Source organism: Meleagris gallopavo, chromosome 17 (genome assembly GCF_905368555.1).
Source record: "Meleagris gallopavo chromosome 17, MGAL_WU_HG_1.1, whole genome shotgun sequence".
Lineage (NCBI taxonomy): Eukaryota > Metazoa > Chordata > Aves > Galliformes > Phasianidae > Meleagris > Meleagris gallopavo.
The window spans coordinates 8,486,714-8,514,673 of NC_139420.1; the positions used below are offsets into that span (position 1 = coordinate 8,486,714).

Below are 27,960 nucleotides of genomic sequence, written 5' to 3' on the forward strand. Positions count from 1 at the left end.
CCCTGCTAATCAAACACTGCTTTATTTACAGACAATTCAACAAATGAGTACAATTAGTTCAACTTCCATGTCTGCACACAGGGGGTCTTTACATAGCAGAGCAAAAAAGCAGGACTCATTCATACATGTATAGACTGATGACTGTATGGAAGTGTACAATTAGGTACAGGAGAGTTCAATTTAAGTATTTCAACTATTAATGTCAGTAAGACATGGTACTTTAAGCAAAAATAAGCTAAAGCTACAGCTAAATCTGGCCTCCTACAGATGAGATTGTGAACTATGTGATCGTCTACAGATGTTAACAAAAGCTAGAGCCAGGCCTAAGTTCTGTTCAAAAGGTTAGCCTATGTAATGGATAACCATTTCTGTGACTTTTCCTACACATCTTTCAGATTCATAAGAAACATTTCAAATCAATGCTTGAAAATTATTTTTTTCTTCTATATTCAGGCTTCTCTGCCCAAGTATCAGTAAAAAACAAGTAACTGCCAGTACAGCCAGAATCAAATCACCTCAGGCAAGTACAAACTTAGGCTAAAATGGTCTGTCTGCTAAATATTAGTTGTATGTTTCTAACAAAAAGTTTTCCCTGCATCCAAAGAGAGAAGTAAGAAATACAAGAATACAAGCTCAATGTACAGCTTTGAAGACGGACCTGTATTTATTATAGATCCATATGAAGCTCCTCTAGAAGTTGCTTCAAGTTGGTTGGTTGTTCTGTAAATGCAGATGCTAACACAACTTTAAAACAACATTTAAAAATTCTTCATCAAGAATGCCTTCTTTAGAGGGTAACAGCAGTATTGAACAAGGAGGAAACAAGATGATCTTTGAAACTCAATGCATCACACAAAAATACAAAGAAGTCAAATCCAGACATCAGGTCCACTGCTTTCTAGACAACTCACTTAGAAATCAACCTCCAATGCATTTGCCAGTTACAGAAAGAAGCCAGAACTCCAGTGTGCCTAAGAGGAGTTCTGTCATATAACAGCAGACAAGGTTTTGTCAGAAACATTTATTAAACAGAAGTTACCAAAGTATATGTAGACAAGTTAAGAGCCCCTCTAATAAAAAAAAGCACATTGGTCAAGGCCAAAATTATCTTCGCTTCTGGAAGATGTTGCCACGACCCATACCACGGCCTCTTCCTCTTGCAGCCACTGAAGAAAGAAAACATCAGGGATGACATGAATTTGATGCAATGTTGTATTTATCTCAACAACTGACAAACCAAATATAAATAACTCTCAGTCTCTTCCTTACAAGCATGGAAGCTAAGCTATAGTATGAGGTTTAGGAAATGATAAAATAAGTAGAAATTTTCTGTGAAAACAACTGCAACCAACAGCTACACAGCTTTGCTATTTATAACATAGAATATGCATTAAGAGCAATGAAATATTAACATGCTTTTGTTCTCACTCTAATCTGCATGAATTTGTAGCCAGTGAGATTTAAGAACTCCCGCTCTTCATGAAATTTGTCACAGAACTCACTATGTTTTGTCAGATGTTACTTCCCCACACATCTTTACTGCATTTGCTAAAGTTAACCAAGGGTTTCACAGCCCATGATTATTTCTCTACCTTGTTATGAAACTGTTCACATGAAAATGGTATGAAAGAGGATGAATTGTAGAATGGCTATCAGTTACTGACTCAAAATTCTTTAAGTATCAACCCAGTATTTTTACATATTTTTTAAAACCTTAAGAACACTTAGTTCCTTCCTTGGGCAGTCCAAATAGGCAGCAGCCACATTTACCAGAAAACCAAAGCTAAAGTTTTATGTAACTCTAGCAAGGCCACTTACTATTCCTGAACATCAAGCAGTCTGAGTCTTGACTGCCATCACTGATCCAGCTTCTTACAGCTCATGTTTGCTTAGTGTTAGGGATGAAAACTTCCCAGTTCCTGTTCAGCAAAACAGGGAGGTAAGGAGGGAACACCAGACCACAAACACATTGTACCCACCCTGAGCTTTGAGAATAGCTGCTTTTCCTCGGCCAGCTCCAGAACCCTGGTTCTTATTCTTCATGCTCTTTAGCATAGGAGCATTCTTCAACATATCTGGTAAAATTAGAAACCGTATCTTGCTGCCTCTGATGTACACCTGCTCAAGCTGCGCCACTCGCCCATCTCTGTACGTCACTGTTATGTTGGACATCTGGAAAGTAAAGATCAGACAGTGGTCTCAGAGGCCTTAAACATAGTTTCAGACTCCCACTACCCCTGCTTGTGGAATATACAACCAGGATTCATGTAACAAACTCAAAGCTCTGTCAAGCATACTGCCTTCTCAACTGCTGTTGTGATATAAGGCATCTATGACTATTTAAACATACTCTTAAGCTTGCTATAATTTAAGCAAACTCATTATTTTCCCCTTCTCCCCACTTGCTTAATTAGTTTTGTTTTCTTATTCGAATGTTTTAATAAAGTTTGACTAGTCCCAGCTATTAAGGAAATATTTTGATTTCAACTACAACTTGCATGAAGTCAATCAAAATTAAGCCTCTTCCAATGCCTTAAAGTAATCTGCATTAGACACAGCTCTAAACTCATAAATCATAGAATGGCCTGGATTGAAAAGGACCACAATGATCATCGAGTTTCAAGCCCCCTGCTATGTGCAGGGTCGCCAACCACCAGATCAGGCTTATTCATTACTAAGTTGAGAGACAATAAGCAAAGAACTCTTGCAGAAAAGGTGTTCACAGAGGAAAATCTTAAGAACTAGGAACAGGAATTCCCAATTCTGTCCTCTTTGGCGTGCTCAGTAATCTGGAATTCACTTCATTACCGTAAGTGCATAGAGCAGAAAGGTTTTATTTATCTTAAGACTAAAAGCAAAGGTCTTTAAATCACGCTGTCAGTCGGCTGGGTGTGACTGTTTCCAAAATCAGATGAAATGAACTTCTTTTCATCCATTTTGAGCTGCACACCTGACAATTCATGTTGTCTTCAGCTTCTATGAGCTTCCCGCGGTACACCTCCCCGGTGTTGGTCTCACAGGTCACGATGTGGCCCTCTGCCTCGTGCAGGACTTTAATAGGCACTCCGATCGACATGGCTGCAGCGCTGCGGCTCTACTCCTGGGACAAGGAAAAAAAAATAAAAGCGAAAAAAAGGAAACAACCTACGAGTTGTTTTGCAGTTTGGCTTTGACTACAGGAAATGATTTTCTCTCTTGAACAAAAACCTCGCTGCTTTGACAATACACAGCTGCACAGCCGCAGCCCTCAGTGCTCCGCCCGACAAAACGCAGCGCTCCCCACATGCGGGCTCCGCGCGCACCCCTCGGCCTGCCCCAAGGCCCGGCCCGGCGGGAAGGCTGAGGGCGGCCCACACTCTCAGTTCGCTGCTACCGCGCTCGAAGCTCTGCCCACCGCCCTCAGAAGCTGAGGGCACACAGCCAGCCCCCACAGCGAACCCCTCACCGGCACTCACCTCCCACCAACCGCCCGGAGCCGCACACGCACCCTAATGGCCTCCGCCTTCCCGCCGTGCACCGCGCCCCGGAAGCGGAAGTGCAGCGGCGCCGGTCCGCTTCCGCTCCCGCCCCTCCACTCCGCGGTGCCTCGGCACGATGGTTCCGCCGCACTCTTGGCCCTGCCGAGCGCAGCTCCCTCCCTCCCAGCTCCGAGCGGCCGCCCCGGGGCCCGCCCTCTCCGCAGCCGGGAGGAGCCGGCGCCGCACCAGGGCATGCCGCTGCCCCGGGCCCGGCGGGGCGGGCAGTGAGCGGGCGACCGCCGCCATGAGGAGCCCCCGGGAGCCGGGGGAGCCCCCTCCGCAGGCAGGTCAGTGCGGCTGCGGCGCGGGGAGCGCGGAGCTTCGTCTGGGGGGCGGCCTGAGAGCGCTCCGCCTTGTTTACAGCCGAGCGTCGGGCCGTGGCGTACAGAGCTGACAGCTCTGCGGGGGGCGGGGATGCGAGCCGGGCGGCGCTCGGCCTGGCTGTTATCTTTGGAGCCAGCGCGTATGGAGAACAGGAACCAAGCCTGTGAGTTGTGGAGGTGTCACGGGGCCCTGGGTGGTCACCGGCTGGTAACACACCGCCAGTGCTTACAGACCTGTAAGTTGGGGAAGTTCTTTACTATGAGAGTGGTGAAGTGCTGGAACAGCTGCCCAGAGAGGCTGTGGATGCGCCGTCCATCCCTGGAGGTGTTCAAGGCCAGGTTGGATGGGGCCCCGGGCAGCCTGGGCTGGTATTAAATGGGGAGGTTGGTGGCCCTGCCTCTGGCAGGGGGTTGGAGATTCATGATCCTTGAGGTCCCTTCCAACCCTGGCCATTCTGTGATTCTATGTGACCTGCTTCAAGTGGGATTTGGGGATCTGTTATTTCTTCGGTAGACTGAAGTATAATCAACATTGCTAACAACCATTGAATACACCAATGGGTGTGCCAGCTTTCAAAGTTATGATTAAATCTAGTGGCATGATTGAGAAAATGCACCGCGTTGGCTTGTTGCTGCAGTAAGCCATAACTCTGTGAGAAAACAATTTAAAATTGCAAAACATTATCCATAAAGTTTTACAAATAAAGCTGCATCAAAACTACACCAGCCTCCCAGGATGTTGAATGCTTTTCATCCCCATCTGGAAGCGTAGCTGACTTTGTGTTAGCAAAGGTTTCCAAGGGTCTGTTCCAGACTGAAGGTAAAGTCATTAAGAAAAGCCTTTTATGATTAACTCACTTGGACTGACTTTGAAGTTGCAATGCCAAGCGGAAACAGTTCAGCCCATCAAGCAATCCGGGCTTTTCTGAAAGTGAAACCACCACAACCACCTATAAAGGAACTACGAGGGGTGAATTACTGGTATTGCAGAACTTCTTGATAGAGATTGGGTTTTGTCCCTCTTCCTTTGCCCTTTTATGAAAGGCCAAACGGTGTCATTTTTGAGCTGTCTTATCTGAAAAAATTACAATAAGGAAAAAGACATAGCAGTAGAAGAGGCTGAAATCCACAGGGCTTGTAAGAAATCACTGCCTAGAGATCATGGCTGTGTCTGTTTTCTACCCATTTCACCTATGACTTTTTGTGGGCATAGAATACAGAGCTGAGAACAAGCTGGAATGGTGAAGTACAGAAAAAACATTCCCATATAACGATTGACAGCTTTTATATTTTACTCACATGGGGTGTTTTCACTGCAGTTGAATGTGTGCAGCTGAAAGTGCCCATCATTCAGCAGCTGTACCACTGGGACTGCGGGCTGGCCTGCTCCAGGATGGTGCTACAGTAAGTGCTGTTTTCACTGGAAGGGGTGGGAAATCCCAACCCGTGGGAGAGGGTGTCAGGAAGCAATGTCCAAGGAGATGAGGTATACTGGAACAGCTGTGAATTTTGCTTAGCCTTACAAGAGCACATATCCCCAAATATCCTTGGAGAATTACTGCTGCCAGGGCCTTGCACAGCAGTCCAGAAGAAAGGGAAGAGACAAGCTAAGACAAACTTAAGACCTTTTGAATAATTGTTTTGATTGATCAGCACTGAGCTAATAATTAAGCAGTTTGGCATGCTTAGGCTGATAAGAAGTTATCCCTCTTTCCTGTTGTTACAATTCAGAACTGGTATTTGCCACAGCAAGTCACATAATTCCTTTCTATATCATTATGCAATGGGCAGGTTTATCCTGGTTTCTGAGTATACTGTCTCTGTCCTGCTGAGCCCCCAGCCTGTGGGGTGAATAGTTTTTGCTCCAGGAGTGGTTTCAACTTCACAGCTATGCACTATATTGCCATCTTTTTTTTTTTTTTTTTTTTTCTTTTTTGTTTTTTTGAACCTGTAGCTGTCCTGCTGAACTCCTCTTTCCTTCCACAGAGGAACATGAGCTTAGGTGCAGGAGAAATACCTATTTAGATGTCCACTTAGTAGATATGAAGGAGAAGATTTTCATTTCTCTCCATCCCTTCTGCCAAGACGTTAGTCCGTGTGCTGGTAATTCCCATCTTGACTTCTGTAACCTCTGCCTCTTCATTCCCTTTAACCTCTTTGCCACACCAGTCTGTCCAAAACTCAGCATTCAAGATTAATCTTCTCACCTTGCAAATCTGACCTTGTTTGCCCTGCTTCCTCAATTCCACATTTTGGTTTTTTTCCTTCATTTAATTCATTTGTTTTGACCTCCAGAACTCTCTGTAACTGCCCTTCCCCACCCCTTTGCAACCTGTCCCAAGCTTTCTTCAGAACTTCATCTCCCCCTTACTGCCTTTTGTGTCATCAGTGACTAAGCAAGCTTCCTTTGAATATTTATCAACTTCCTCCCAGTTCCTCCTTTTGAAGTTCATCTGTTGCTTGAAGCAGCTTTTAGTCTTTAATGCTCCCTTCTGCATTTGCTCTATTAACCTTGTATATGTAGATTGTAAGCCCTTCAGGATAGTTCTATACTTGCTCAGTATAGCTTTCCTATTGTCCAGCATCCTGTATATACTTCTAGCACTATAAAGCAGTTGAGTTACCTGTATATTTCCAATAAGAAAAGTCAGAAATAAATCCATTTATGTATTCTCTGCTTCCTTCCCTTAACTCTGTGGCTCTTTTTGTGGGTTGTTTTATGGTTATTTCTTAGCCAAGCCCATTGTATTGGTTTTTCTGTCCCATGGATATGGAGGTTTGGGCTACAGCTCATACTGTGCTTCTCCTAAGACCTGTGCTTCCCTTCCCCTACCTTCACTAATACCATAGGTACCTGGATCATTTGGACAATGATGAATTTCAGAAAGCCATCCAAGAACTCCGGTTAACAAAGAGTATCTGGACTATTGACCTGGCCTACCTAATGCGGCACTTTGGTGTTAAGCATAAATTTTGCACCCAGACACTTGGAGTGGACAAGGGCTACAAAAATCAGGTTAGTATTTTCATTTACTGGGAAATGGCAGGCAGTTTTAAAAGGGACCCCTATGCATCATGCTAAAGTACCTCTGCTGTCTGACTGCCAGTTAGCCATAGCTCCTGGAAATAAGGTTTGCCCACTGCCCAAACTGGTATGGATCAGTTTCAAAGTAGAAACTAGATATGTTCCCATCTTTTTTTACATCTTTGATTCCATAATATAAAGTTTTTTTGTTTTTTTTTTTTTTGTTTTGTTTTTTTTAAGAAGTTTTCATGTAGCATTCACGACAAGTTACAGATTATTCAACAGCCTTGGAGACTGAAGCCCTCTACCTGCCTACAGAACAGGCACAGCCTGGGCAGAAGCAGTGCTAGCTTCCAACTTTCCCCACCACCATGACTCAGCCCAGACCTGGAGGAGCCACCTCTAGAGGTGAGAGACCAGCTCAGCCTCTGTGTCTGTGAGAGCTTGGCCTCTTCCAAGTTTGCTAGTGAGCACCTACAGCAGCAGTACCTTTTGTGATGTAGCCTTCTGCCCAGTACAAACCAGAGAGACTTCCTTCATGTTGGCAGCTGAATAGCCAGTGCTTGGAAATTACAACAATAAGTGACCAGGAATGAAATTAAAGTGATAATTTAGAGCAAGAATTCTTATTAGCAGTGAAACTGAGGGAGAGAGAGCTTTTATCCCCTCATCAAAAACGAATACAAGGCCTTGCTAGCAGAGATTGTAAATAGTGAGTTACCTAAGGTGAACATCATTCCAGTTCACAATTTCTGTTGTCTCCAGTCATTTTACAGGAAGCACTTTGACACAGAAGAGAATCGAGTGAATCAGCTCTTTGCACAAGCCAAAGCCTCCAAGGTGCTGGTGGAGAAGTGGTAAGCTTATTGTTTTCTCCTTTCTTGTTGGAGACTCTGGGTCTCTTGTTAGTCACTGAGCTAGACTGGTGAAAGATAGGCTGAAATGAGACCTTCAGCCTTTTGTGAATTAGTCTTTTTATTAAATGTCTTGAAAGAATGGACATAAAGACTTAACAGTGAAGTCTGAGGAGCAATAATGACAACAGAGTGATTTGAAAATGCTGATGGGAGTTGACTATTACGTACTGAATTTGAGTTTCCATTAAGATTATCCCGTAGGGAATGCTTTCAGTGCTTTAATTGGCCATTGTTAAGTACCACTGTAATATGAATTAAGGAAAATGCTATGTGGACACACAACCCATTGCTCCTCGAGCTATGCAAAGAGCATAGGTCTCTGTTCCTAGATGGAAGCACAAAGAAAAAGATGGCATATGAGCCTTTGCCAAGGGGAGGATGAAATAAGGAACCTCAGTGAAAGAACTGTAAACCCAGGAAAAGACAAAAAATTGTAGAACTGTTTCACAACTGACAGAGACACTCTAGATGGGAAATAATTAAGTGTCCATGTTTAGCTTGAGTTGCATCCCTTTTTGTAGTAAAGCTGGATTTAGATTTCTGTTGTCAAAGCGGAATGAATGATTAAGAAAAGGAAAGAGGGTACAGGATAGCCTGTACCACGGCATTATCTGAATGCTGCAATGCAACTTTTAATTAACAGAATAGTTAAGTGTCCTTTTTCACATATACAGAGTCTGCATGGCACCACCTGTTAACTAAAGCTGCATCAACAGAGAAGGGACAGTCAATCCATCTTGCTTTCAAGGATCACGTCCTTGATCAAGGCAGGGACAGAGTGAATATCTACCTGTGCAGTACTGAGTTTGGGGCATCAAAGAGGAGAAGCAACACTGGAAAGATTAAAAAGCACAAGTTCAGTCATGTATAACACACAGCCCTATGTCTGAAACACATCAAAGAGATGAGTTCTAATGCATCTGGAATACATAGTGAAGGACAGCTTTTAACAAATGAGATTTTAGGTTATGATTCATTAATACTTGTTCTCTGTAGGAGGTGCTATAGAAACGCAGCCTCAGAAGAACCAGATAGTGGAAACTATCTGCACAATATGCATATTTATGACAGAGATGAATTTGGGCAGGTATTAAGTTAGCATACAGTCTTTAACCGTCAAGTCCTAATGGCAGGATGGAACACTTAAGACTTTCACTCAAGTCTCTCAAGTTACTAAGTTGCCAGCTCCTTTAATACTCTTCTCCCAGACATCTAATACATTCAGAGGTTATATTTCTAATATTTCAGAATCCAGTGCTGTTGCTCTGCACTTCAGAAACAGCAGTGAGATCAAAAGACCTTCAATTTGGTCAGGCTTTCTCTGTAGCAAACCCTGGATGTTTTAACTTCATTGAAAACCTGTCTGATTTTTTTCCCCCCCGCAGCACAGTAACAGTTCAAGACATCCAAAAACACCTGTCCCAAGGTCACGTAGCCATTGTCCTAGTGAATGCAGTCTTGTTACTGTGTGACCTTTGCTCAAGTCCTGTCAAATACTGCTGCTTCCTACCCATTGGACAGAAGTGCTTCTGCAGGAATCCTGACTACCAGGGCCATTTCATTGTGTTATGTGGCTACAACACAGCCTCAGGGAGTATTTACTACAACAACCCTGCCTATGCTGACCGTAAGTAGCCTGCTCCTTTTGGGTGAATTCCCAAGCCACACTAATATGGACTTCCCATTTTAGCATGCACTTATTTCAAGCATCACTAACCAGTTTGTCAGAATAGGTTTTGCTACATTTATTAAATTAGTGCAGCAATTTGTTCTGTAATTTACTTGAGGCACTGAGATGCACATTCTAGCAAACTGATAGAGGTTTGAGAGGTACTGAACTGTACCTTTGTGCTGAGTATAGCAAGATGACCAATTTAATACCTATTCACAGCATTACTTTTGTGAGCAATGCCTTTGAGATGAGAAGATAAACTACAGTGAGTAAAGCTGTAACATAAGCTGATAAATCTAGTCAGAATATTAGTTACTTTTCTCTGTAGAGTCTGCTAGACCCAGAATAAGAGCCCCTCACAGGCATCTTCTGAATTTTTACTAACACTTTGTTCCTCTTTTATATAGGGACATGCTGCACCAGCATCAGAAACTTTGAAGAAGCCAGGAGAAGTTATGGCACAGATGAGGATATTCTGTTCATCTACACAGACAGCTGACACCCACAGCTGTTACTTCTGGTCCTTTCTGGTGCAGCCTGCACAGCAGCTGGCTGCTTGTCTCAGGACACCCCCTGCAGAGACCTTCCTCCTGAGCTGCAGTGGGATCTTAAACAAGGGAGGCTTTATAGACATTGATAGGACTATATTGCAATGCTGTCTTTACCTTTTTATTCCAGATGAAATATCTGATTTTGCAACGTATGTCATAGGTTTTTTTTTTCCCTCATTTTTAACACTGCACATTTGACAGCAGTTTTGAAATACAGGCCCAAAGCCTGGTCACGTGGAGCTTATTTTCAAATTATACACATGAGGAAAAAAAGCACTGAATTTATGAACTTCAACACTTGGTAATAGATGCATAGGTTTAGATAAACAAAAGCAGGAAAAAAACAGACAGTACCTGTTTCACTCTCTTTCAAAGCATCAGGGGCTGATCTTCATCCTCAGTCTAGGGATCTGAGGTTCAGCAGGGAATTATGAAACAAAGAAATACTGATGTTAATTCACCTTACTTTCAGATAATGGAATTGCCTTGTTGGCTAATCAGTATTATAGGAGTGAAACATTTACTCAAGGAAACTTCCCATGTACAAAATTCAACTTGCACAGTGTTAGCATTTATAATACCATTGGATTAAGCTTTGAATAGCAGTCACTGAGATTGTTCCCTTGCACTGCAAACTCCATCTCTTTTGGCTAAACATTTTCAGATGACTGTCTAGAGCTCTGTATTACCCCAAAACTTTAAGTAAGGATATTTGTTTGGACCTAGGAGTCTTCACTACACTTTGCAAAATCCTCTAGACATTATGGCACCCATGGGTTCAATTTTCTGATGCACCCAAATCTAAATATACATTTATGAAGCAAGTACAGAAATCATCCACACTAATAGTGTATGTTTTGTGTGTAAATTTTAAATAACAAGTGAGACTAGATTGTAACTAAAATGCTGAATCATATTTTGAGCCAAACTTTCCTAGTTATGTTCATTTAGTGAGCTTCTCAGAAGAGCTTGAATCAATTAAGAATACAGGGAATACAAGCTTCTTTTTGCTATAGTAACAAAAAACAAAACCAAAACTTATACAACAGCTGCATTTGGATTAAGTGGGAGTTCTGTTCAAACATTTTCAAGTGAAATTGTTAGTAGCCCATTCATAATCCTGTCATGTATTACCAGGGTTTAGTGACTGTGCTGAGGAGCTCTGTAGAAGTGTAGAAATAGCCACATACTTCAGATTTGGCCATCAGAATTTCTGACAGGTAGGTAAAATTGTTAGTATTCATGTACAGCTGGCAAAATTTTGTTTTGCACTTTAGGCAGAGATCTCACACCTTTGGCATGGCTTTAGGAAAGGAACTGTTCAGGTTTTGGAACTGCATGGAATAACAATAAATTGATATTGTTATTTATGGGGGAAATACTTTCAGCATGAGAAAATTTCTAAGAGAAACCATCTTCTACCATTGCTGGCTTACTGTAAAGTATCTGGAAAGCATGTAGTAAGTATGCATAGTAAAGTCAAAAGCACTCCTTTGTACAGAAGCTAAAAAACAGCATCGTAAGTGTAAAATGCAGCAGGCTTTGAGAAGTTCTGAACAAAATGTACACAATAAGAAACTCTCAGTGTACCTGATCCTGTTTTATCAGGAGTGAAGCTGGATTGCATTCTGGCAGCTGTCCATGCAAAATGAGTAAAAACTGGGATGTATCTGTGAGCAGCAGAACCACTGTATTAGTAGAAGCCCAGAAAATGATCAGAGTACAAATCCTACAGTAGATAACACCTTCTGATCCCTCCAACAGTAGTCAGCAGATGGCTACTGGTCTTGGAAATTTTATACCCATGTTCAAATTCACAATGTTTGGCTTAGAGGGATTGTATTAACTATGTTAATAATTAACAGCTATGTAAATTACAGGTTGATAAAAGTAGTACTTTCTTAACCCAGGCATTTTCCTTCAGGTAGTCCATTCAGTAGCACTGAACTGCCACAGAATTTATTTTTTTAGAGCAGGCTTGGTTAGCAAAAAAAATAAAAAATTCTTACAAAAGATGTGTAACTGACATTAGCTTCCACATGTGAATCTTGAGCTTACGTATAAAACATGAACTTAAGGGCATGCTAAATGGTCTAAAATGTACAGAATTGAAAATACGTAGAACCAAAGCTGTTTAAATTAATACAGATGAAATGAGAGCTCCACTCACTGCAACAGGATCTCTAATAGCCAAATGGAATAATGTAATGAGAGATGAAAATACAAGGAAGAGGCAGAAGGAAAGCAAAAAGGTGACTATTTAAATGACACAAATTCAGGCCACAAAGAAATTCACTGGCCAAGTGACCAGAACACCTGCATTTTCTGGCACATTGTTTTCCATAGGAAGATTGTCCATCAAAACACTCATTCTGAAAATGTGCAGTCAGTCACTTTGTTTCCTTCATGCTGCCCATAGCAAAGGAGGGGGTATTTTACATGCAGGGATTTTATACATAAATATATTTTTATTTGTAATTAAGCCATTCTCAATAAAGGTTAAAAGTCATGGATAACCCTGTAGCATGATGTAGCAGGTGTATTTATTTACTGGTTTATTATTAAAAATGTTGGAAAATCTTTAGAAGGCATATTACATACTTAACTGGCACAGCTTAAATGGTTATTTGGCTTTCTCCTTTTTAGGAGATCAAACGTTTGCTTCAGATATATATTAATACTTACTAAGCTGTAAATCGTATTCCTCCTGTGCTTCCTGAATGCCTGCTCCATCACTTGAGCTCTGCAAAACAAACTTTCAGTGTACACTAAGAATAGTCCATGCATTAACTATACTGACTAATAGCATCTCTGTGGCTTTCCATTCACATGAGCTAGTGCTCCATTTTTGTCTCGCAGCACTAAGCTGCTGGAGGTGTTAAAAGCATCTGCCTTCAGCCCTGCTTTTGGACCCTGGAGGAGGCCATCCAAGGCAGTGGTCCAACTACAGCTGAAATATACATAGTGTGATAGGAAATACAAAGAACCAAAGTAGTGATGGTTTACAGGACACACAGATCTCCAAGCATCTAGGACATGTATGGGATGTTATTTAGCTCTAGCAAAACTGCATTAAATGGGTGGCAATTAAAAACAAAGAAAGAAACAAACAAATAAAAAACCCAACCAAAAAAACATGAAAACAGTTTATGTCTCCGTTCTCCTTAAATTATGCATTTGGGTAGAGGGTTTAAATTGGAAAGCAGGAGCAGACAGACACATGCAACTCAACATATTAAAAAGCATGTGTAAAAAAATTTTTTTTATCTCCTCTCCATCAAACTATGCAACCCTGTACACAATACTGGATAAATGCCATCATGTTTTGTATGGATGTATTCTTTATTGAATAGAGCTCTAATAAGGAACAAAGGTTTGGAATCATTAGTGTAAACAAAAAAGAACTAACAAACAGAATCCATTTTTAAATTATTTTACTTCACATAGTTTTGAACCTTAATATTTGCAGAGAATTAAAATAACATGAAAATAACAACTTGTAATTCATAGTAAATCAATGCCAAGTTGTACCTTTTCATTTACTATGTACCATTTGATTGTTTTGAGCTGATCTCTCTTACTGTCCGATTATGTTGGGTGTAAAACGAGGTTGGACTGCTTCAGCGAGCTTGTCTGCATACATTTCATATCTACCAGTCATCTGGAAAAGGAAATCAAAGCTTCAGTTCTGTTAGCTATGAAAGTATGTCTATAAAAAGCAGTATCTACCACGTGTTGTTTTTTTAATGTAGGCCTATTATTTAACTGACTTAAGTAGTAAGATGAGAATTCAGTCAAAAAGCAAACCCTCCAAAGTGAGAGTCTTTCAAGTCTGCTGACTTAAGGCTATGTTTTAACATCCTGGATAGCTGAAAGCTGAAGGTGAAAACCAGGCTTGCTTTTTTACTCATCAATAACATTCGCTTTTAAGTCAGTTATGTCAGGGATAGAAAAGGAGCATACCTACAACTATGTCTTTGTGTTATGTCCTTGACAACTGATTCACCCAACTGCCAGCAGTCAGTGTGCATATGTGTCACAGAGGGGATCTGGTTTACACTCAGTTCATCCCTTAATAGCACAAAATACTGTTGATTTGGATGATGCAGTAAGCTAGGATACTGAGATACAGCACTTTGCATTCTGGTATCCTCTTCCCAAGTGCACAGTCTGCAATGTGAACTGCTTTTTTCTTGCCAGCACGTAATGAGGACAACCTGTATAACTGTTTTGTTGCTGATAACTCTTACTCTGATGTGCTACTGATGTCCCATTCAGGTTTCATTGAATGTAAATAGCAGATACTGGGACAAGTTAAATAAGCACCTAAGAGCTACAAAAGGTTTTCTGCAGTGGATAAATGATGATTTTGTACTTCCTCACTCTCCCCATATCAAAGTACTATCTCTGTCTCGGCCACAAATGAGAGTAAAATGATGTAGAAAACCCCAGTCATACAAACAAAAGCCTCACGTGCCAAAAGACCAATGACAGTAATGCACACCATCAACAGAAAACTGTAATGTGCTGAGAGCACAACAATTGAATTAAAAATAAAAATATTCTATACCACACAGCTAAAGGTCAGTGCTTTGCTGTAACTGCTTTTTTTTCCCCCTAATCAATACAATTGCTTTTGTTTGGATGCCCCTCCACTGCTCCATTTGCTTCCTGACACTTCTCAGCTCTGCAAAGATGGCTTCAGATTTCAGTGGTGAAGCAGAACTAAATAAATGCCTGCACGACTCAGAAGCCTGGGGATTTCACAGCACAATTTAAGTCCATTAGGCCAACCACCATATGCCTACCACACACCTGCAAAACATCACATGCAATTCTGTAAGAAGAGGACCTAAAACTACTTTTCCATTTAATGCCTATATACAGATGAGCAGCACTCACAGAGAAATTTGTCTCTAGCTAAGAAATGATTAATGAAAATGTCAACATTGTCTACAAATGATTATCTATTTTAAATAGTTGTGAGAACTACTTAATTGAGCTCTGCTGCTGGAGGAGGTATTCCAAATACATAGAACCATAGAATCATCAAGGACAGAAAAGTCCTCCAAGATCATACAGTCCAACCATCCACCTACCATCAACATGATCTAAGTTAGCTTTGGCTGAGAATTCAAAACATCTAAACCTTGTTAAATCATGCAGAAAGGCTCACAATTGCCTTGATCTGGTTGAGATGAATTCAAAAGCGTGTCAGGATGCTTCAAAGAAACTATGCTTCTTTTTTCCTCTGTGCATGTGCGTGTCCCCACATCCAGAAAGTTATCACCATAAGACTTTTGCACGTCCATATATATACAAAAGTCACTACAGCTGACAAGAAAAGCCCATAAGAATATAAACAGCTCCACATAAGGTCAGATCAAAGATCCATCTCAGCTCATTGGCCAATGTTTACGTACACTGCATAAGAAAACTGCATATATTTCCCCTACTGGTCCTCAGAGCTTCTGGCAATCAGCTCTTGAGGACCAAAGGGTAAGCTCTTCATTTCAAGGTTGCCCTAGTTTCCCTGAATTTGGCTATTCCCTTTCTGAATCCATTTATACCTTTAGCCTCCACAACATCCTCCAAAACATTCAATTAGTTCCACAGTTTAAGCTGTAGGTTGCTGAAGAAAGGCTGCCTTTTAACAACTGTAACACTATGCGACTGCTAGGAAAACCTGTTTGCTCTAATATCATACACGGATTGGTCTTAAAAACAGGCATTTCTTTATAATTGGGCTTACCTTAAAATTCCATTTGTCACTGACTTGTCTGCAAAGATTTAGATCCATCTCTACAACAAGAAGTCCATCCCGAGTACGAGAGAGTCCCGGGGTCCTGCTGCCATCTGGTGCAGCTACGTAACTTGAGCCATAGAAATGGCCCAAGTCATGGTGTGCTTAAAGAAATGTTTAATAAGCATGTGATGTTTGCAAATAACTACACAGCTTCGCATGCAGTTCCCCTAGTACTTGGTTCATTTTCCTGTGGTTGTCCCTTTTGCATTGCTTTAAGCAATATCTCATCCTGAGCAGTTTACAGTACAGCCCTAAGGTAACTGCAAGTTTGACCATTAGTTCTGTTTCATGCACTGTACAGCTTTCAAATCTATCAAACAAATATAAAAAAAAAACCTAACTGCACTGCTTCTAAATAATGCATGATGCTTTCCCATTACTAAGCCGCTGCACTAAATGCCTAAATAAATAAAAAATGAAAGCAAGAATTTAATTGAACACTAATTGTCTAATCATAAACTTCCAAAACAGTCAGAGATGCATACACTCAATTTTTAGTACAAGATCAGAGGTGAAAGCATGGAAATTTGAGGCAGGAAAAAAATTGTAGTTCATACTGTACAGCTCCAAACTGTGCCAACCATCAGCCACACACACTGCACCACTGCGTAATGGACATCGCCAACCTTGATGCAGCCGCATCTCTTTCTTACTTATTAATTATAATCAGTTGGTTTTTTTGTTTTCTCAACCAGTCCCTACTTGGAAGTTACGAAAAACAGAATAGAATTAGCCAAGAATATTTCTCCATGGAAAACCATTCAGACCCAAGTTTTTCACCAGTCATGACACCAATGTTGCTGTTAAGTCTCTTACATGTAATTATAAGCTTTTCTTTAACCCTCAACAGATTTATGAACTGGGGCAAAATGGCTTGGCTGGTGATGCAGGCTGGTGCTATTAAGGCTAATAATCTTAAACTTGTACAACAGGTTTATTTGTGGGATTTCTGTCTTCCAGTCTTACAGTACTGCCTTGACTCCAAAACTTAGCCCTCTGCAAACATGCAGGAACCTCAAGAAAAAGAACTGGTGACCAGATAGCATGGTACCACCACCTTTAGTTGGAAGTGCTTCTCTACAGCTTACAAAGCAGCAGTCTGAAGTATGGCTAACTTAGCTGTCAGGGGTAGACACTTGTAAGAGAGCTCTCATTCTTCAGACTCTATACAAGTTATTAGCAAGCACTGCATGCAATTTCTGAACGTACCTTCTCCACCATCCCCAGAAGTAAAGGCGTTTTTGTAGTATTCCTGCGAACAAGAAGGAATCCATAGGTGGCAGCATAGATCCATTTCATTCGAGAAAACCTCATTAGTCTACCACATCTACTGGGAAGTGCATATGCATCTATTAAGACCTTCCTGATTATCTAAAGTGAGCCATCAGAGGGGCCTCGTTTCTATGGTGGGACTAGAGATAAATACATTTTTGTACCGCTGCCTGTTGTTCACACATGTTGGGAAACATGCTTCGTTACAACTCTAAGAAGGGCAAAAGAAGAAACATTTAATTAATCACATTCTTACAGGTGACAAAATGTGGCAAAGGTATTTGCATAACTGCAGGAAATCTGGAGTTCTGCAAAGAGCCTTATGAAAGAACAGAGAATATTTGGATGAATCCAAAGGCAGGAACTGTTGTTTGCAACATTATTTCTGATTATAGCATTTCTGTGTCCAGAAGGGGATAGGACCTGGATAACAGCAAACTGCAGTGAGCCCTGACTTGTGGTTATGCCTCATATTCAGTCCTCCTGGCTAAAACAATTGTCATGCTGCCACAGAAACTAGGGGGATTAGCAACAGGGGCAAGTGCTGATTACAAAGAGAACAGCTCCAGAGTAGGAAACAGCTGCAACAAGTAGACTGCCAGCAACAAGGCAGTTCTCAGTCACTGTATCACTGCTCCTCTTCACGTTAAAAACACTGAGAGAAGGGGCCTTACACAGCAGAGGAATCCAGGTGTTCTCATGCTATTCATTACCTTCAGCTGAATTACTCCAAAATACTTGAATTAAGAGAAGAAATAAAGCAACGATACGTACCGTTCCCACTCTGTTGATGGGACATGTAAAGCAGTGGTTAGCTATGGCAGCATTTCGTGCTTCAATTGGCCACAGGGACTCGCTGCAATACACAGAAAAGAAGGCTGGTATTCACTGTCTTCTGCAGAGACTGAGATTATGTGTACAGCATTGCACATCTTCTGTTAAAAAGCCAAAGTCAGCTACCGAGACCAATCCTGCTCGATAATCAGAATCTCCTGACATTTACATAAAACCAAGAACTAAGGGATAAAACAGCTCCCTCTCTTTCACAAGCCTCCGCCTATTTTCCAACAGGTGCTTCATTTCTGACTGATGTTTAGAACAGAAACAGTCCTCTTTTTATAAAATAGCTTGATACACAGTTATCAGACTGATTAATAGGAGGTCTGGAACTACTCAGAGCTCCAAAACAAAGGTGATATCTTCAGTATACTCCTGACAGCATGTAGCTGCCAGATTCTGAGCACTAAGACAAGGTGCAGGGTACTCAAGGTGCAAATATCTGTCATTAATCTCCCAGTCAGACTCAAGAATCTTACTTGAGAAGGTCATGGGATCTGATTGAAAGGAGAAGCTTTATTGCCTTTTTTTCTCTCAATTGCTTTGAGTCTGGCAGCCAGCTCTTCTAAGAAAAAGGGATTTTATTGAAAAGCTCCAGCAAATTACAATTTCACAGAAGAAATCAGATAGGAAAAAAAGGCTATAGACAAAAAGCTACCCCCTGAGACAGTTTTCTACATAGGTCTCAAGAGTCCTCTTCCTGCAATAAAAATTATGTGCTTAAAAACAATCAAGTGAAAGCCAATAATTAGGAGAGCCTGAAGCACCCAGAGTACCAATCAAGTGCTGCATGACGACAGGGTAATCTCTATTTGCTCTCCTCTTAATGGGATGTAAGTAGTCCAACATCACAAACATTATTCTAGTAGTGAAATGAATGGCCCAAAAGCACTGTGCATTCATGGAACTCTTTTCAAAGGACATTTTCAAATATTATGCAGCCTAAGTGAGATCCTACTTTTCACATTAAAAATTACCAAGGGCAGTTTCAATGACAGTCAACGAAGGCTATTTGATACCATACTTATTGGCTTCCAGGTGAAGGATGCATAATCACCTGGCCAGCCAAACCTGACTGCAAATTACTACAGCCTATCATAAGACAAAAATATTATCTAGCCAGTCTAAATGTTGTTAGCTTTCAGAAGACCAGCTGGATGCTGGTTAATTATCTCAGAGACCAAACACTCACAGATGTGCAACTAAAGTACTGGAAGAGAACTAGTGACTGTAAACAGATCAATAGACCAAAATCCAGATGGAGAAGAATGCAGAACCCTTCATGAAGGCAGAACACGGAGGTGGTATTTCTGATTCCAAGCCCTCTGCAAAGTGCAAAGTGCCCCTGAGACACCAGTGACAGGCTTGGAAATTCAGATAAATGAGAAATAATGTAACAGCCCAAAGCAGCTTGTTTGTCACCTGAGTGTTCCGATGGTGGCTGAAGGGTTGAAGATGATCTCTGCTCCATTCAAACTGTACATGAGCCAGTTCAGGGGGTGATGGCGCCCAAAGCAGATATTCACAGCAATTGTTCCAAACTGTGTCTGAAATACTGGGTGTCCTGTATTTCCTTCCATGTAGTAAGTAGACTAGGAAAAAGTATAAATAAATACATAAATAAATGGATCCAAAATCAAAGGCAGACTTCTTAAAAAAAAAAAAGAAAGAAAAAAAAAAAAAGAAAGACCTCCAACATTGCTTTGATACATCACAGCTTCCAGTCACCAGCTTCAAATTATGAGACCACAAGCAAGGACAAAACTTTTCACTTGGTACTCGCTGCAATGCGTAGTCAGCAAGAAGTAGCTCTGAGATCTACTGAGATCCAATTCAAGGCCTCCCTCCATAGTACACCCTCAGCACTGTCTGACTTACACCTCAAACTAGAAGCACTGCAGAATTCTACAGAAGCTCGAAATCAACTCACATATTATCAAATTTGAGGTACATCTCTTAGAACTCCCACCACATCACAAAATCTTCCTAAGTCATTACAATCCTCTGAAGTCTCATTAGAAAGAGAGAAGAGATGCTCTGTTTAAAGAACAAGGAATTCTTTTGCTTTCATCTGTTACGTAATGACACACAACATTTCTGTGAATAGCCTAGGTAATATCAGTGTGTGGCTAAGATTACTTATTTACATTTCCTATATGACAATTGCTAACAGGTGGTTGGGAAGAACTACCAGGAAAATCACAGGATAAATCCACAGAACACTCCTTAAAGAAACTGAAGCCAATCGCTGGCTTAAAGGATCTCATTTACCATATGCTGCAAACTTCTGTCTTACAACATCAAACACTGCCATCCAGTAAGATATGCCCCAATTCCTGTAAAAGACACTGGTGAAGGCAAGGGTAGGGCATCATTAACAGCTACCAAGAGAGACAAACTCTAAAGGAAACCTGCAGAAACAGACACAGGGGAAAGAATGTGTGGAGTTACTGAAAGCTGCCTGCTTAGTGTGCAGTGGTAATCAAAAACCCAAGAAAATCTCAGGCATCTGAAATGTAGAAGAAAACACAGTATTGCTGGTTTACATGAATGTGTAAAAAAATGTGTGCCTACAGCTTGAGTAGGCTGGGCTTCCATCTCAGTGAGGATGTATTAGAGATGGAATAAGCAAAGTTGACTGAAATGACAAAGGGAATGGCACAGCTGCCTTCTGAGGAGCAACTAGAAAGGCTGCACCTCTTTGATCTGCAGACAGAAGGCTGAGGGTGATTATGAGTGAGATTTACAGCTTCACAAAGGCAGTGGATAAGATGAATACAGAAATCCCAGAAGAGCAGCAGCACCCACTGAAATAACATTCGTATCTGATTTAAACCAAAATAATTACTTTTAAGCAGCTGGCAGAACACTTACAGAATGTGCTTCTACCAGTTTGTGAAAGCAGGGAGCGTCAGCAGATTCAGAAGGGATTAGGCACTGATAAAAGATCCACAGATAAGAAACAGGAATAGACAGGAGCACTCTATCTAACACCCCTAGTATAATGTCTGTGGATACTGGAAATGCTGAAGAGGCCAGCTATTGCTAACATCGTCCCTTTGTGATGATTTCAGAGACAGCAAAGAGACTATGATCCAATAGTTTGACACAGCGAGGTGTGGCTCTTACCATACAAGAAAGGTGCACTGTAAAACAGTTTTTATTGAGACTGTCCACTGTACCAACTGCTGCCACTGATATTGAAGGAAACTGAAACGCAACATCTGGTCCAACATGAGTAAACACAGTCACTGCTGGGGAACAACCAGGGTCTCACCTAAGTGTGAGAGAATGGCATGATGGAAGTGGTGAAGAGTCATGTTCTGAAGGAAAGGTGGAATAGAGGCTCACTCTGCCCAGTAAATGGGACAGGCTCTGATTTCTTATAGCTCTCCTGAAATCACGCAGCCCCTTGGGCACAGATTTCATCTCCTTTCATGTGCTTAGAGAGCATGCCATGTGCTGGGCACTCACGTAATCCTTTCTCAAAACAATTCTGCCAATTGAATATATTTCCATTTTTTCTTCTATTCTCAGTTTTCCTTTATTACAAGAGGAGAAGAAAAACAAGAATGTTATTGCTTCAGGGAATTCATCAGTCCTTATTCTTTATTCTCCACCAGAGGTCACAATCATCTCCACAGCAACAAACGGTGATGTCTCAAGAAGGATTGATTTTTGTTTATTTATATGTCCTCCCACACACGGCGGAATAGGTTAGAGACCAATCTCTTCCCCCCGTCCATTTAGTTCTCACTGATTCATCAAGGATGATCTTAACAAGGATCCTTTCCCAATCTGCTCCACAGAGACGAGCCATAAAAAAAATCATTTCAAATTCAACCCTTCCTTAGGGGTTAGCTTTGTTGATAAAGAACAAAACATCAAAATAACAGAGCTGAGCATAATCTTTCCCCATAGTCTCGTCTGTTGCTAAAATTCCTCTATCTGATTTGCTCAGCTCAAAAGAAAATGGACTTAATGCTCTTCTAACAAGAAATGTTGAATCATTGCAGTGTACTGGCAATATAATAGATTGCTTTGTAATAATTCTTTAATTTAGAATTATGCAAAACACTCAGTGAAACTCTATTTATACTTTACGTGGAAAAGTAAAAGTAGTTTTTAACTTTCAAAGTGCCTTTCTTTCGTTACAGTTTCATAGCTGTAAACACGAATATTATTGCAATCTGTTGATATTCCACAACCCACTGTCTAGATACTGTTTTGCCAAAAGGCAGCTCTGATAAAATAATAATAAAAATCAACATAATTATTAAAGTTTGAAGCCAATGCTGGTGGTTGACAGACTCGTATCAGAAATCCATTGTGAGGAAATCTATTAACATCCTTCTCTGAAGAAAGTCCAACCAGGCCTAGGAGAGCAGGTCAACTTCCAGAGGTTTTTGAATACCAATTTTCAAGATAAAATAACTTTCAAAATATAAGTAAGTCTCAATTGTGAAGCCTAAGTCTAGTGCACTCAGACAGGCAACAACAGCAACTGTAAGCATACACACAGCAGGGTTTTGAAGAAAGGGCTCTGTTAATCACTCACTTTAGCTGACAAGGAGAGATTAAGTGAGGTAAGACAATATATTTTTAGATTTTTGGTTAATTTTTAATCCTGATCTTTCTTCTGATAATTCTATGGATGGATAAGCTCATTTCAGATCAGTCAGGTTCTTTCGACATTGCTTTCACTGAGTTTCTGAAGCTGATTCTGGTGAAGAGCCTAAAAAACTTGTGTGGGCTTCAGTGGAAGTAATGTGATTAGTGAAGGTGCCATAAACCAGAAATGCAATAAAAAAATTAATTAATTAAGAGATTCCACCGAAAGAAACTGAATAACTGCAAAAGAACTGTGATTTCCATGACAATTTCAGAGAGAATGAGAGATCAAGACCACAAATAATGCTCGTGCATGAAGCATGAAACAAATGCTCTCCAAATTAAAGCAAGTTTGACATGCTTACAAGTAAAAACTGAGCCAACCACGCACAGGTAACATAAAGAAGGTGTGATTAAAAAAAAAAAAAAGTTTATTTTTAAAGGTTCCTCAATTTTTGTTGTGGTTTCCATGAGGCAAAGAAGAGTGTATGGCACAGACTCAATGTTTGTGCTTTTACAGTCATCGCACTCTACTTCTGATAAACTATCTTCATATATTTTTACCCGAGGAAAAAACAATGTGATGCTTAGCAAACCACATTTTCTAGAACTACGTCACACTTCCTGCCAGTAGGACTGATACAATACGTGGTGACACAAACGAGAGCTGCATGGTAAGACCAGCTTGACGATCACATACAGCACCTTACCTCATTAAAATCTCCAACTCTTGGAATGTGATTTTTCCTACTTTTGCCAAGGAGAGCTCCTGAGTTAGAAATGACCACTGCAGTATTCCACAGAGTTCCTCCATGTATTTCATCTCGCTCCAGGATTGGAGACACCACAACCATATCGTACTTCTTTGCCAGCTGCACAAATGAACACAATTCCTCTATTACACACTAGCCTGAGATAATTATTTTCACTTGTGGTTCATAAAGAAGCATTAAAAGAAGTTTTCATCTTGTGCATTGTTTTGACTGTTCTGAAGTGCTCATGCTTAACCCACGCCAGTATTGCCAGAGCTTCCTTCATCAAAGATGAAGGGTACATCAGAGTGAGCTTTCCATCTGAATCCTTCAGCTAGAAATACAAACTTCTCAATGCATCTAACTGCAACGCTCAAGCCATGGAGCTGAACTGAATCCATTCACAGGTTCAATGGGAGATTGATCCCACTCCCATTCTTTCATTCTTGTATATATTTAACACCACAGCTAGCTGAAAACTATTTTAAAAATATAGAAACATTTCAAACATTGTTACATATGAAAGGTTAATGTTAAAGAACATAGGTGCAAGTAAGACAGAGCACCTCCTGACTGCCAGTTTACTAGCACATTGTCACCTTTCCTTCAAACCTCTTATCTTTTTGTATTTATCTGAATTAAAAATACCTGGATGAAAAACAATGTATAACGTTCAGGAATAGTTAAATGGGCAATTTCATATACCTCCCATGGCAAAAGGCAGATTGGTTTAAAAAATAATTATGGAGCACAGCCGTGGTTGTCCATGTCTTCACAAAGAAGATGAAAACTGATTTCAGAGTATTACAGATTTCTCATAATATACGAAGAAATCTGACCTAATCAGTGGTGGTTATAGATGGATGGGGAAGCTGGGGAGGGTTTGAGGCCATTTGTTCATTTTACCTCTTGACAGAATTTTGTTGTTATCCCGCCCTCAGCTGACTCAGCAAATTCAGTCCAAGGAAGCCTCTCTCTTGTACAAAAAGCAAAGGGCATGGCTGGAAAACATGAATGCATGGCAGAATTTACAAGAGTGTTCACGTCGTTCAAGAAATACAGAGGTGTTTCTGTTTCCATGAATACAGATAAAAATCAAACACTTCCAAATGATTCAACTGTTTTCTTTGTTTAAAGGAAAAAGCTATTTAAAAATATTTTTAGCAAGGATGAGGAGTTTTGGACCCACACAGACCAAAGCAGAAGAGAAACAATGCGCTTAGTGAAGACAGTCCTACTGGAAGTAAAGATCCAAAATAAACCCCTGCCATCAGAGTACACTTTCTGTGAACCATCTTTTCACAATTTAGACCTTCATTGTCATTCTGGCCTCCAGAACCCACTTAGCCTCAAATACTCTGCTTTAATTAAAATTAGATTTATTTATTAATTTTTAAAGTATCTGTCTAGATGAAACAAAGTTTTAGAAGGAAAAATATGAGGAAAAGATCACAAAGGGCAACATGATGCATGCCTATAAATATCACCATTGTAGCAAATCCAGTCTTCAGCACAACAGACTTCACGGATATACTCTATATAGTTCTGCCAACAAAGATTCTTTGTTTTGTGTGCGTTTTTTTTGTATTTCTTTTCTTTCAGAAAATCAAACCAGTAACATTCAACTGTTATACTGGGAAGACGTCTGCTGTTTGCTTAAAAGACATCAATCCAGTACAGGATACCTGTTGGAACAGAAGGAATGTGACCTCTGACAATCTACAAAGAATCACTGCAAGTACTCACTCCAAGCCTCCTGGAAACAAATGATGTTGACCCCACACATTGCAGCTACTTCCACAATCTCCTCAATTCGTTTGTGCAGTGCAGCCACCTAATTGCAAGAAGCATCATGCTATAAAAAAATCTTGTAACTCACTTGTGCAGCAATATCCTGGTTTCACAAACTTTGTTCACATTATTATTTTTTTATATTGTTCTATACTTAGTCCATTTGCTCTCAGAGGGAATAACTCAAGAAGTCAACATTCCTAAGAGAACTGGGATCTGAAGAGCTGGATATAGATTTCATTTTTTTTTAAGCATTTAGATGCTGAAAATAGAAAGAGCCAGCTATTAGAATCCTAGTTCCATGGTTACAACACCTAAATATATGGCACTTCATTGCTGACTGCCTAAGAAATGGGTAAAAATCTGAAAAGAATCAGCAAAAAATGTATTTTCATTGGTCACTGTAAACAGTACAGAAGAGTGTTATGTAAATCTGTATTCAAAGTCAAGTACTCAGAAACTCAAAATGGGAGGTAAGGACAGTCAGTTTCTGCAGTTATCTTTGAATCCTGCTGACACGTGGATCTTGGACACTCTCTATGATTTATTAACTCCAAACTATTTTTTCAATCCCTCTTATCCTAAGAGTTAAGTAGATCATTACCAAGAAAAAACATCAAAGCACTTATTCATTAGTCAAAACACATTGTTTCAAAGTATTATTTTCTTTCAATGTTCTTGTTAAAGATAAGCATAGATGTGCTTTGTATTGATACTTTCATGTGTCAAACAAGTGAATACCACACAAGTCAGCAGGGACCTACAAACTCAACAGCTGTACAGCTATTTAAATAGTTACCTGCTTGTTGCTAATGGAAAATCATTTAAAAACTGGTACCTTTTCCACTGATGCCACAAAGAATCCACAAACACGATCCACATCCCAAATTATCTGTTTGCTCTCATGACATGCAGTCTTTCCAAAATAAATTGCCTTGCAGATGTTCTGTCCTATTGGTGGACAAAACTATTATCCCATGAGATTTGATAAATGTTATATTTTCGTTTAATTTCTCTATATATGCATTATCTCCATGCTTTCATGTCCATAATGCTGGTCAACAAGTAATAACATTTGGTTTACTGCTGAACAAAGAATATTGCACAAAGATTCATTAATCCATATTTTCTGTAATGGATTTTCCTATAAGGGAACACGTTCCAATTAAAACAAGTACAGCCCTGTGGTTTCCACAGGTTGCCACCTCTTGGTTTCAGGTAAACCATTTTTCTGTTTTACTTTAGAGGTAATGTCTTTTCATTTACAAAACCTGTGATAAAATATTTAGCTTTGGAAAAACTGCATGCAGGTTGGGCAATTCACTGGGTAAACACAACAGGAGAGATGGTTCTGAGAAAAAACAGAGCTGCGTAGGTCACTCAGATTTCTTACAGTGTGTTGTATTGAGATAGTGATGGGTCCTATGCTGCCAGACAGCCAGCAGACATTTTGTGATGGAACTGTAATATCAACACCCAGTAAAAATAAGAGGTACATGCAAACAGCCTGAGTACCTGCACTGCCACAGCTGTGTCGGTGGGAAGAGGAATTTTGTTCTGCACCAGCCCCACTCGAACGATACGCGGCCTTCTCAGTTGCTCTGGAGCAGCATCAAATCCATAGCCCTGTAGTTCAAAATCTCTCTGTTGAGCAGATGATAGAGCAGCCGCTGGCAAGCTAAGTTTTCTGGATTGAAGATGAAACAAAGACATTTCGAGATAAGATGCACTCCTTTTCTGCAATGCAACAGACCAAAGCCATCGCACGTGTCACCTTGCCCTGTGAAGACATTGCTGTTCCAAGCTCCCGTGTCACACAGCTGTCAGATAAGGGAAGTCAGGCAGCAGCCAGGTCGTGTGTGACCTCAGCTCCACGGCAGCAAATTCTCAGTCTTTTCCTCCATAATTGTGCTTTCCAGACATTGCTATTTACTACAGAAATCAAGGAGCGCGTGCACACAGACCTCTCTACTTACCCCTGTAGGTTACATGCGCTTTCCCAGCCTGTTCTCTCTTGTGTCAGACCCCCACTTTTAGAATCATAGCATCATTAAAGCTGGAAAAGACCTCTCAGATAACATTACCTCACCACGAGGTCACCCTTCTTCCTCCTTCAGCCCACCCACCCTCACAGGCCTCCCCCTGACCCCCAGGCTGCCCATCCCCAGCAGCACACCTCGTCTCACCCCCGTAGAGGATGCGCTTCACCTCGGCCAGGTCGTGGGGTGGGATGTGCCTCTCCAGGCACAACTCCAGTGACTCCAGCTCTCCCTCCATGGCCTGGCTGTTGGGCACACACAGAGGCTGTTGGGCACACACAGAGGCCGTTGGGCACACACAGAGGCCGTTGGGCACACACAGAGGCCGTTGGGCACGCAGCCCCTTGGACTTTACCCTTGCTGGCTCCTGGTGGCCACTCCCCTTTCTCCCCAGCCTCCCCACTATGGTGGCCCAGGCTTCAGCACTGGGGGCTGCAGGGGTGAGTTGATGCCCTCAGGTTGTCCAGTGGTTAAACCTAAGGTACCCCAAAGGGTTAAAGAAGCATGGATGTGGTCGTGCCAGGTCACTTCTCACTTCTCACTGGGGCAGCTCCACAGCCTCAGAAATAACTAATCTAAAAGCAGAACATATTTAGGAGCTTTTTATGACGACAGTATTCAACAAAAAGGCTTAGAAATAGGAAGGAGATCATAAAATGACAATAGTTTTCACGGATGTGTGCGTGCCCATTTTAGTTGCAGCAAGACTCTGATCATGAGCCAGGAGTAAAAAATAATTTTGCTCTCAAGATGGATTTGAGACCAAATGTCATCAGAAAATCATCCCCAAACCACAGTTAATCTCCAATAAAGGCTAGAACACGTTAAGGCCTGGATCTAAGAAAA

The 27,960-nt window shown here is 40.9% G+C and overlaps 3 protein-coding genes across 6 annotated transcripts; 1 reads left to right on the top strand and 2 right to left on the bottom strand.

The window, feature by feature from the left end:
- SNRPD3 (small nuclear ribonucleoprotein D3 polypeptide) lies at positions 1-3,616 on the bottom strand. Of its 2 annotated transcripts, none has more exons than XM_085238184.1 (4): positions 3,488-3,616; positions 2,951-3,100; positions 1,980-2,172; positions 1-1,166 (listed from the first exon to the last, which is right to left on the bottom strand). In XM_085238184.1, the coding sequence occupies exons 2-4, from the start codon at positions 3,074-3,076 to the stop codon at positions 1,105-1,107; spliced, it is 381 nt and encodes a 126-aa protein (XP_085094310.1). In that variant the 5' UTR covers positions 3,077-3,100; positions 3,488-3,616; the 3' UTR covers positions 1-1,104. The 2 variants fall into 2 exon arrangements, with proteins under 2 accessions (XP_085094310.1, XP_085094309.1); XM_085238183.1 differs by having other exon boundaries at positions 3,456-3,611.
- On the top strand, positions 3,576-12,529 carry GUCD1 (guanylyl cyclase domain containing 1). 2 transcript variants are annotated; one of them, XM_085238182.1, is made up of 6 exons: positions 3,576-3,805; positions 5,161-5,245; positions 6,692-6,857; positions 7,632-7,723; positions 9,169-9,410; positions 9,863-12,529. In XM_085238182.1, the coding sequence occupies exons 1-6, from the start codon at positions 3,595-3,597 to the stop codon at positions 9,952-9,954; spliced, it is 888 nt and encodes a 295-aa protein (XP_085094308.1). In that variant the 5' UTR covers positions 3,576-3,594; the 3' UTR covers positions 9,955-12,529. The 2 variants fall into 2 exon arrangements, with proteins under 2 accessions (XP_085094308.1, XP_010718600.1); XM_010720298.4 differs by lacking the exon at positions 3,576-3,805 and adding an exon at positions 3,835-4,077.
- Positions 10,862-27,444, bottom strand: UPB1 (beta-ureidopropionase 1). Of its 2 annotated transcripts, XM_085238181.1 has the most exons (11): positions 27,252-27,444; positions 26,591-26,762; positions 25,031-25,118; positions 24,191-24,285; positions 23,243-23,404; positions 19,344-19,513; positions 17,859-17,940; positions 17,022-17,064; positions 15,759-15,913; positions 13,538-13,667; positions 10,862-12,749 (listed from the first exon to the last, which is right to left on the bottom strand). In XM_085238181.1, the coding sequence occupies exons 1-10, from the start codon at positions 27,350-27,352 to the stop codon at positions 13,584-13,586; spliced, it is 1,152 nt and encodes a 383-aa protein (XP_085094307.1). In that variant the 5' UTR covers positions 27,353-27,444; the 3' UTR covers positions 10,862-12,749; positions 13,538-13,583. The 2 variants fall into 2 exon arrangements, with proteins under 2 accessions (XP_085094307.1, XP_003211068.1); XM_003211020.5 differs by lacking the exon at positions 10,862-12,749 and having other exon boundaries at positions 13,424-13,667; positions 27,252-27,443.
- Positions 27,445-27,960: the final 516 nt, after the last annotated feature.

Bases quoted from the DNA above. Each gene is read 5' to 3' on its own strand.
- SNRPD3 (XM_085238184.1), bottom strand. From the start codon at position 3,076: ATGTCGATCGGAGTGCCTATTAAAGTCCTGCACGAGGCAGAGGGCCAC. The intron at 2,173-2,950 runs GTGTGCAGCTCA...TTTACTTTCCAG, and splicing joins AAGACAACATGAATTGTCAG to ATGTCCAACATAACAGTGAC. The intron at 1,167-1,979 runs GTGGGTACAATG...TTCTTTCTTCAG, and splicing joins AGCTATTCTCAAAGCTCAGG to TGGCTGCAAGAGGAAGAGGC.
- GUCD1 (XM_085238182.1), top strand. From the start codon at position 3,595: ATGGTTCCGCCGCACTCTTGGCCCTGCCGAGCGCAGCTCCCTCCCTCC. The intron at 3,806-5,160 runs GTCAGTGCGGCT...TTTTCACTGCAG, and splicing joins GGAGCCCCCTCCGCAGGCAG to TTGAATGTGTGCAGCTGAAA. The intron at 6,858-7,631 runs GTTAGTATTTTC...TGTTGTCTCCAG, and splicing joins ACAAGGGCTACAAAAATCAG to TCATTTTACAGGAAGCACTT.
- UPB1 (XM_085238181.1), bottom strand. From the start codon at position 27,352: ATGGAGGGAGAGCTGGAGTCACTGGAGTTGTGCCTGGAGAGGCACATC. The intron at 24,286-25,030 runs GTGAGTACTTGC...CATGTTTTCCAG, and splicing joins TTGTTTCCAGGAGGCTTGGA to CCATGCCCTTTGCTTTTTGT. The intron at 23,405-24,190 runs GTAAAATGAACA...TCATTTGTGCAG, and splicing joins CAACAAAATTCTGTCAAGAG to CTGGCAAAGAAGTACGATAT.